The following is a 9,575-nucleotide window of genomic DNA, read 5'->3' as shown; positions in this document are numbered from 1 at the left end:
CCGGCGACTCGCCGGAGGGAGGGGCGGTGAAGGGACCCGGAATTCCGGACTGTGTACGCTTCCACATCCGGGCATTCCCAAAGGCCAGCCCTCTCCTTCGCCTCCGTCCTCTCGCAACAGGAACCGGAAGTGGGAGACGGTTTCCTGCTTGCCTCTTAGCAACGCAAGGGGTCAAGTGACACCATCAGCTGACTCCGGTGGAGGAAGGCTCTGTGGTTACCTGTTCTGGAGGTGTTGCAGTCCGGATTGTCCGGCCGGGGGCCCGAGCCGAATCGCCGTCAGAATGTCGGGCAAAGACCGGATTGAAATCTTCCCTTCGCGAATGTAAGTTAAATAGGACAAGCGACACCATGTTCAGGCACATCTTCCCGGAGCGCATTAATGCGCACCCTCGGCCACCAGCGAGGTTCCTTGTTTTCTGGGCGGCTCCTGAGCTTTCCCCAGGGTCTTACTCTGAGTTCGGAGGGAGGCTTCTTTCCAGCTCCCCCTCACCTGTTCCTTCTGAGAGAAGAGGCTGGAGAAAGTGGTTCCAGTTCACAGGAAAAAGCCTGCTGGCTTTTTTGGAGGTTGATGTCTTTACTCATTAATTTCACACACCCTCTGAGCCACACACGGAGTTTACATAACTGAGCCGTCGCCATCTCAGCCTCACAGGGCTCATCAGTGCTAAGATGACTGCACTCTTTTCTACCCTGTCAATGTCACTCATGACACTGTCACACGGATATTTATTTAGGCTGTCTCCTGGATGAAGGAGGCATCTTTTTAATGCATTTCTACACAAAATGCACACACAAAAAAATTGTTCCTCGAACCCGTTCTTGCCTTGGGATGTGCTCAGTTGCAGGCTGCCTTTCTGCTTTGGCCTAACATCTTTGTTAGGAGAAATGACATTTGTAAATGAAAATTTGAAGTTTTCTCAAATGCAGATAATAACTTGTGGAAAGTAAAGGTTATTCCTATTGGTGATCTCATCTTCAACTGTCCCTGAAAAAGGAAATCAGTTTTTACTCTGATATTTAAGTCTTTCACTGTGGTCCTGTTTTGGGGCCTGTTTAGGGGTGTGTGTGTGTGTGTGTGTGTGACACTGTATTGTTTTCCTAATCCTATTCTTTTTTTCTCACAGATCCAAGGACTCAAACCCCAGAGTGAATTTTTGTCTCTGCCAGGGTGTATGTAGTTCTGAATGAATGAAAGGGTTTATTTATAAAAACATCCTTTTAACCTTCTCTCTTCTGACTTTGAAATGGCAGATTATGCCAACTAACTGTACAAATGGGCTAGTTGTGGAGAAATGAAATGCTTGTGAAACAGCTAAAGATCAGGACTACCCTAGGGTGATCTGAAAACCCAGCATGTAATGACCCCCTCCAAACTTTACTGAGACACCAGATTCCAACCTGGCTTCTGGAAACACAATGCTATGCTCCTAGGATGACCACAGTTCTCCCCCTGGGCCCCAACCCCAACTATAATGCCACTGAGTAATAACTTAGAGGCAGAGCTCTTGCCCAGCATACAAAAGGCTGTGGGTGCAATCCCCAGCACCTAAAAGTAAAAATAACCACACCTTCCTCAAACAAACAAAACTCAAACTTGATAGAATTAAATACTTGTTTTAGCTGATACCTGATTGATAAATCCTAGACTTCTCTTTGAAAGAATGTTTATTAAAAAGGGCTTTTAATTGAATATATAGTTTATATAACTCAGAAATGTGTCAGGGATCTGAGAGAACCCTTCTTTGCAATGTAAACAACCAGAAGGACAGAATCTCTGTGTCTCTGAGGGAGGCTAGAATCCTGACTTCTGTTAACTGTCAGAGAGCAGACACCGCTGACACAGCCTCAGGTGGACTTACTAGCCCTTCTGATTGTCACTGTACTAAGTCTGCTCAAGTGTGACTCATTCTCTTTAAAATGCGCAGGCCCGTCATGGTGAGCCAGAATGGTGCTCACCCTTTTGCTTTGCTGTCAGTGGTCTCACTGTTATAAATAATGTCTAGCCATATTTAATCACTATTCATAATGCTGATATGTTTTTATTTTTACTTTGGAACTTTTAATTTAAGACTACAAGGTGGAAAATGGTCTTCTTTGGGCTCAGACAGGAGAAATGATAGGTTTGTGATTGTGAAAACTGTTATTTGAGAGCACTCAGTTGAGAGGAAGTCAAGGGTGGGAAGTAAATATTTTTCCCAAAGCTTGACAGCAGGTTCTTTGTCATATAGTCAGATGTCTTTGATTCAGCAGGAGACAAAGTCACTGTTTTAGTTGAAGGTCAAACGTCTCGTTTCTTTTTTTTTTTTTTTGAGGGCTGAGCAGCTCTGAAACAGAAAAGAGCAGGTTTAACAGCCGTGATCCAGATCACACAGTACTGATTTTGGTTTCTCCTTCATTTGCTTGGTGCTATTATCCTGTGGAATGTCGCTTTCATTCCTGTATCACCAGAGAACATGAAACAAGTTTGGATGGAAGCAAAGGAGGTCCAAAAGGGTGTGGTTCAGATGGTAGAGCACTTGGCCAGCACACACAGTGCCCTGGCCTTCACTCACTAGTACTACATAAATCTGGGTGTGGTGGCACATGCCTGAAGCATAACAGAATCAGGGGTTCAAAGCCAGCCTGGGATACATAAGACCCTGTCTCAAGTGGAAAAAAGGGCACAAAAACTGGAGTTAATGGAAGTCAGGTGAATCTTGGTTCTTCTACAAGTGTTGGGGAAGTCGCCTCTGACTCATTATTAAATATCCCGTTGCCATTATTATATTATGACCTTCAGTTTCCAGCCTTCTTGCCTTCAGGCCCCAAGTGCAGATTGCAGGTGTTCAGCACTCCAGATCCAGCTGCAGTCACTCTTTAGTCTCAGTAACTGAGAACTTCCTGCACATTCACAGGAAGCACAGAGGTACAGTCATCTAGAACGACGTTTAGCTTATCAGTCAGTTAAAGCTCCAAACTTGTAGGACTCTGCTGGGCTGGGATTAACCTAAGTTTTATCTAACTGTCTTCCCCCTCCTGTGTGTGTGTGTGTGGGTGGGTGTGCATTCAAGTATGTGGGTGCATATGCCTCTGGAGGTCAGAACAGGGTGTCTAGTTTCTTCTTCAATTACTTTCCCCTTCTTTGCCATGAGACAGTCTCATATGGAGCTGAAAGCTTGTGGTCTGGGCTAGGCTGGCTAGGAGGGTACTCTCAGAATCTCTGCCCACCAATGCTGGGGTTCAGGCACATGCAGAAATCCCTGGCTTTCTCCTGGGTACTGGCTCCTTATGCTCCAAAAGCAAGTGCTCTTACACACTGACTCATCTTCCCAGCCCCTTATCCAATCTTTTGAGTCTTAATTCTGGTATTTAGTGTCAACAGTGCAGAATGTTCAGTATACACACTGGTGTGGCTAGCTCTTGCTTGGGCTGGAAACTGAACCAGCATCAATGGATTAGACTCTGGTGAGAGCACCCACTGCTAACTACCTTTCAGATGGAATACTTACTGTTCAAGTATTATATCGTATCAGGGATGCACTGTGGAACTGGGGTCTTGTGCTCCTAGGTTTTAAGCCTTCTTTTGAGTCTTGAGCAAGTCACTAGAATCAAATCTGGTTCAAATTCTTGCCTGCCTGATCTCCAGTGATAATAAGGTCTTTGTTTATGACTTTATTGCAACAACAGTAATAGAAATATATCATTGTGGATAAAATGTAGAATATACAAAAAATGCAGAAGTAAAAAAGTAAGCTCATGTTTTTCCCAAGCCTTGTTTCCCAAAGAAAGCCATTCCTAGTTTCTGTGAGAGCTTTGTAGTTCTGATCCTTGCACCTGACTGAGCTCATTCAATTCTTAGTTCATATAAAACAGAATATAGATCTCTCATAGTGGTGTTTGTTGTGTCTTTTTGTTTTGTTTTGTTTTAAGATTTATGTATTCAGTTATACTGTTGCTCTCTTCAGACATACCAGAAGAGGGAATCAGACCCCATGACGGATGGTTGTGAGCCACTATGTAGTTGCTGGAATTGAACTCAGGACCTCTGGAAGAGCAGTCAGTGCTCTTAAGCTCTGCGCCATCTCTTCAGCCCCTTGTTGTGTCTTTTAAGTGGTGACAATGAATATGTTTGCTTTGTTTTTTGTAGGGCACAGACCATCATGAAGGCTCGATTAAAAGGAGCACAGACTGGTCGAAACCTCCTGAAGAAAAAGTCTGATGCCTTAACTCTTCGATTTCGACAGATCCTGAAGAAGATAATAGAGGTAGAATGAACTTTGCTTAGAGCAGGTTATCTACTTAATATACATCTAAGGAAACTAAAGTATGGCTTTGTTTTTCTTCCCTCCACCTCCCATCCCTTTCTCTCTCTCTCTCTCTCTTCCTCTCTTTCTCCTTCCTTCCTTCCTTTCTTCCTTCTTCTGGTGCTGGAGATTAAGCCTAGGGCTTCATTCATGCTAAATATATACCTTACTGCAAAAGTAAATCTCTCTTTCCTAATTTTTCTTGCTATTGTTTAAATCAACTTTTCTCCTTTCAAAAATAATAATACCTCTATAGTATGTACTATATAGGCATATATACACACAGAAATTTAAGTTTCAAAGAGTTCATTATAAAACCCAAACTTTGTCATGTCTACAGAGCCACATTATCCGATCTGTACCATGCCTGCCTCTTTCACCTCATGTAGAGTGCTCTTTCTGATGTTCTCTTCTAGGGACTTTTCATTATGTTTTCTGTGATTAAAATGCTTTTACCTTAGTCCTTTCTAAATTGAGATAGGGCCTTGCTTTGTAGGTCAGGATAGTCTGGAATTCATGGCAGTTCTTCTGCCTCAGTCTCTCAATGCTGAGATTCCAGGCATAAGAGATTGTGTCTAGCACCCTAGAACTTCTTTTCCTGGTTTCTCTGGTCATTCTGATCTCATCAGAAAGACTGTTGCTGATCATGCAGTCTGAAGTGACTACTATTTTTACTTGTGTCATATCTCTTCATTTTATCTTATGGTGCTACACACTATTGCATGATATTATCTTATTTGATGGTCTCACTCCTACTAGAGAATTTAATTTCCAGAGAGTAAGGACTTAGTCTTTTCTCAGTACTCTATTTCCAGTGCCTGAAATAGTGCCAGCACATAGTAGGTTCTGCTCAGTGTTTTGGTTTTTTTTGGGGGGGGGGGTGTAAATTGTGAATTATACAGAATAGTATATAAATTATACAGAATCATTCTCAAAACTAAAGGTTCTCTTGCTAGGTCTCTTCTTGCCTCTAGCAGTCCCATCTCTCATTTCTCTGAGTTAGTTTTGACACTTTCCTAAATATGAATTTGTTTATTATAGCTTATGTGCCTGTGCACATGCCAGGGCACACATGTGTGGAGTCAGAGGACAACTTTGAGGAGTTGGTTCTTGCCTTCCATTTTACCGAAGCAGTGTTTCCATGTATCTGCTGCTGACTGTATACTCCAGGCTGGCTGGCCAGATGGTTCTTGTAGCTCCACTGTCGTCTCCCCATAGGAGTGCTGGAATCACAGATGTATGCTGTGTGTTCTCTCTTTTCCTGAGGCAGGTCTTTTCAGTACTCTATTTCCACTATATAGTTCTGGCTAGTCTGGAACTCTTTTTTTTTGTTTTGTTTTGTTATTTTTTTAAAAAATAATTGTTTATTTATTATGTATATGTATACACTATAGCTGTCCTCAGACACACCAGAAGAAGGCATTGGATCCCATTACAGATGGTAGTGAGCTACTGTGTGGTTGCTGGAAATTGAACTCAGGACCTCTGGAAGAGCAGTCAGTGCTCTTAACCACTGAGCCACCTCTCCAGCCCCTACTCTGGAACTCTATGTGAACACCTGGCCGACCTTGAACTCAGAGAGATCTGCTTGCTTTTATTTCCTAAATGCTGAAATTAAAGATGTTCAGCACGGTGCATAGTCCTTCTGGCTTTTATATGGATTCTGGGGATCAAGATTTAGAAAGCCATCAGGTGCTTTTACCCACTGAGCTGTCTCTCTGTCCCCAGTATTTTGTGCATACACATGGATTTTAAAATAACAGTAGTATTAAATTCTATAGTATTTTTGCCTGTTTCTCCCTCTCCCCTACTGTGTGACATAACACAGACAACTTTATATATCTGTACATAAACTTGCCTTAGTCTTTATACTATGATATTTTATTGTGGATAATGGAATTAGTGATGCGGCTGTAGTGTTTAGTGTTAATAGTCCTTGGAAGGAGGAAATGCTTAAATCCTTTTGTGCATATATGCTAATATTTTTCTAGAAAACAATTTTACAGTCTTCCAGGGTATAGGTAATTGCCAAGATTTAATGCTAATTTATAATTAAATTCTGCTTGTTTTCTTATATGCTTCCTAATGGGCATTAATGAAGTTCCTATTTGTTGCCAGTCTGCTGTGCTGAAGTTGTCTTCAGTCTGTGCTATTTTCAGTTATGTGTGAGCTGATACAGCTTTTCATGGTCACTAATAATTTGATTATCTTGTGAGTTTCTTTTCATTTGAAAAAGGTCATTATACATTCTGGTAAATGTATAAAACACTAAAAGTATTTTCTTCATATCTGTAAGTTAAAGGACAATTGAAGAGTTTTGAATTCCTTAGATTCAAGCCTAGGGACTTGTATGTGTCAGGCAGTGTGCTTCCACTGAAGTGCATCCTGTGCTTCCTAGTGTAAACAAACAACTAAAGCCCCTTATGTTTTATTTTGTTAAATACAAAGCTTGCCCTTTGTCTCCCCCTCCCCCACTTTTCTTAGCCTGGATCTCACTCACAGGCTGGGTAGAGCCCACCTTACTTCAGCCCTCCTGCTTTAGTTGTCCAGTGCTGGGATTTGGTGTGAGCAACCGTGCTGACTCCCTAGAGATCTAAATTATACAAGGCTTAGAAAGGCTTCAAAGGGCTAGAAAGTATTGTTTTATTTTGTTACTTTATAACTTCATTTATTTTGAGAGAGAGAGAGAGAGAGAGAGAGAGAGAGAGAGAGAGAGAGAGAGAATCTTTTTTGCCCAATTTCCCATAAATTCATGGTCTCAAGCAATTCTCTGGACTTATTAATCTGAATAATGCTGACTATAGGTGCGAAACACCACACCTGGCTTATAAGTTTTCTTTTGTTTTAGTTTTCTTGCAACAGTTCCATATAACCTGGGCTGGTCTCAAACTGCTGTGTAATGAAAGATGACCTTAAACCATCTTCCTGTTTCTCCACCTCTTACATGCCAGGATTATAGGTGTATGCCTCTACATCTGCTCATTGTGCGTGTGTTTTAAGATTTATCTTTATTATGTGTATATGTGTGCATCTGTGTGGGTATGTACATGTAAGTATAAGTGCCTGCAGAGGCCAGAGGACCTGAGTTGAAATGCCTAGAACCCATATAAAAAGCTAGGCATGATCTATAACTCCAGGTGGATGAGTTGGGGTGGGGTCTTGCTAGCTGCCAGCTTAACTCCAGTTTCAAGAGAGAGCAAAGTGGAGAGTCATAGAACAGGAAAACCACTGCCCTTCGCGTGTGTGCTCTCTCTCGCGCTCTCTCTCGCTCTCTCTCTCTCTCTCTCTCTCTCTCTCTCTCTCTAACACACACAGGGGAGGGGAAGACAAAATGTCTTGACCTCTTTTACAGATGGGTCTTTTTTGGTAGAAGAATGTTTTAAGGTTGGAATTTGTCATTTTGTGAATGGATGGACAGTTAAATGTTCTTTTATTATAATAAATTCTCACATAGACAGACCTGGACTTGTTTCTGAATACTCTGTTCTGTTTGTTATCAGATATATTTAATTTTAACAGATTTTCTTTTTAATGTTGTTCAGCTAATTTTCTACTTTCTCACCCAATTTTTCTTCTGTTAAAAAAAAAAAAGTTGGCCTTTCCAAGCATTGCATTCTCAGCTGCGCTCTGGAATCAGTGTGCCAAGGGGGTTTTGGACTCTGAGTGAATTTAGAAGATTAATTTGAGCAAATCAGCATGTACTTATTCAAGAATAAGTGAGCTTTGCTAGATTCTGTTTTGTGTTTGTCAGTGAATTTATTTTAATTTTAATGCTCATGGTTTTGTGACATCATCAGGACTGTGACCAAAACTGGAGTTTTCTCATTATCCAATCAGTTTTTGATGCTGACACTTTATACTTAGTATAAAATACTGATGATTACTAAAAGGAACTAATCATGGTATGATTTTTTTTTTCTGTAAGCTCTTGACTGACTCTCTTGTTGGCGTTTGCTTTCTCAGACTAAAATGCTGATGGGTGAAGTGATGAGAGAAGCTGCCTTCTCATTGGCTGAGGCCAAATTCACAGCAGGGGACTTCAGGTAAGATGATGAACAGGGTGTTTGAAAAAACCCAGTGCCTTCAGGTTCAATTAATAGGAATACTGCTAATGTCATAACCTTAACTGCCTCTACCTTCCTTATAGGTAACTGCCTCTTGCCTTCCTAATGGTTTTTTATAAGTGCCAAGCACAGGGTACTTGGTATTTTGAAGCCCATTTTCAATGAACATTTTTCCCTGTTTTCACAGGTTTGTACCCTAAAGAGGTCTTATCCTTTATTAACCATTTCTCCTGTGCTAGGTCTTTGAGTTGAATGCTAGATTTTTGAAATCTGAGGGAACAACTATGAACATTTTCATATTTCTAGGATATGTTTTTGTTGAGAATGGAATCCATTATTATTCAATTGAGAGCCTTATGGCTTTATCAGTATGGCTTGACAAAGTATGCATACTGGTTTGTAAATGGATTATGTCAGTCTATTCCCTCATGATTCTCTTAATAACTCTGTGAGGCAGGTAAATGGTGTTACCATAGTTTAAAGTGAAAGTGTTCCTGAGAGTACATGGCTAGTTATGGACAGAGGTGTAAGTTGCTTTCTGGACTTCTAGTTTTCTTTGGGATGACATGGGTCCTTCGTGCTGTAGGAGCTTTTCCTGTCATTAAGGCCTTACACCCGTAGGCCCTGAAGCTAGTTAAGTGGCAAGTTTCACTGTCTGTTAGTAGGATAATGTAGTAGGGTAATATAATTAGTTGCACTGACTTTTCTAGCAGAAGGGGACCAACAATAGTAGTGTATTTTGTGTGGTTAAGGGGAAAGTTGTTCTTTTTTGTAACAGATGGTGAGTTGGATGACATCAGAAGAAAGTTAGAATAAGGACTGTAAATAGCAGCTCACCAACTGAACAGCAAACCTAGAAGGAAAGTAAGTTTTCTGCTAGGAATACATCCTCTAAAGTCACATGTCCACTCACTGAAAGCACAAGCCATCGACATACTTTAAATTTGCTTATCCCGTGGCTAGTGAGTTAGCTATTGTTAGTTCCTCATTGAGGACTTCCAAACTGTTGAGTTTTCTTTTCTGGAATAAAGATGATTACTGAGGGCTGGAGAGATGGCTCAGGGGTTAAGAGCACTGGCTGCTCTCCTAGAAGTCCTGAGTTCAATTCTCAGCAACCACATGTTGGCTCACAACCACCTGTAATGGAAAATTTCCTCTTCTGGTGTCACTGAGAACAGATCTCTCTCTCTCTCTCTCTCTCTCTCTCTCTCTCTCTCTCTCTCTCT

General features: G+C 41.3%; 1 protein-coding gene across 3 annotated transcripts in view; it reads left to right on the top strand.

The window, feature by feature from the left end:
- The first annotated feature begins 111 nt into the window (after positions 1 to 111).
- Positions 112 to 9,575, top strand: part of Atp6v1d (ATPase H+ transporting V1 subunit D) — a 26,704-nt gene continuing 17,240 nt past the window's right edge. For 2 of the 3 annotated variants that reach the window (XR_003709311.1, XR_003709309.1), the window contains exons 1-3: positions 157 to 324; positions 4,129 to 4,246; positions 8,249 to 8,328. Coding sequence is in view for 1 of the 3 variants with exons in the window: in XM_028752098.1 (XP_028607931.1) it covers positions 284 to 324; positions 4,129 to 4,246; positions 8,249 to 8,328 (239 nt within the window). In the remaining 2 variants the exon portion in view is untranslated. Of the gene's footprint in view, positions 325 to 4,128; positions 4,247 to 8,248; positions 8,329 to 9,575 lie in introns of all 3 variants that reach the window. The other variant, XM_028752098.1, reaches the window with a different exon arrangement.

This window comes from Grammomys surdaster, unplaced genomic scaffold (assembly GCF_004785775.1).
Source record: "Grammomys surdaster isolate TR1022 unplaced genomic scaffold, NIH_TR_1.0 127, whole genome shotgun sequence".
Lineage (NCBI taxonomy): Eukaryota > Metazoa > Chordata > Mammalia > Rodentia > Muridae > Grammomys > Grammomys surdaster.
This window is presented reverse-complemented; position numbering and strand designations above follow the sequence as displayed.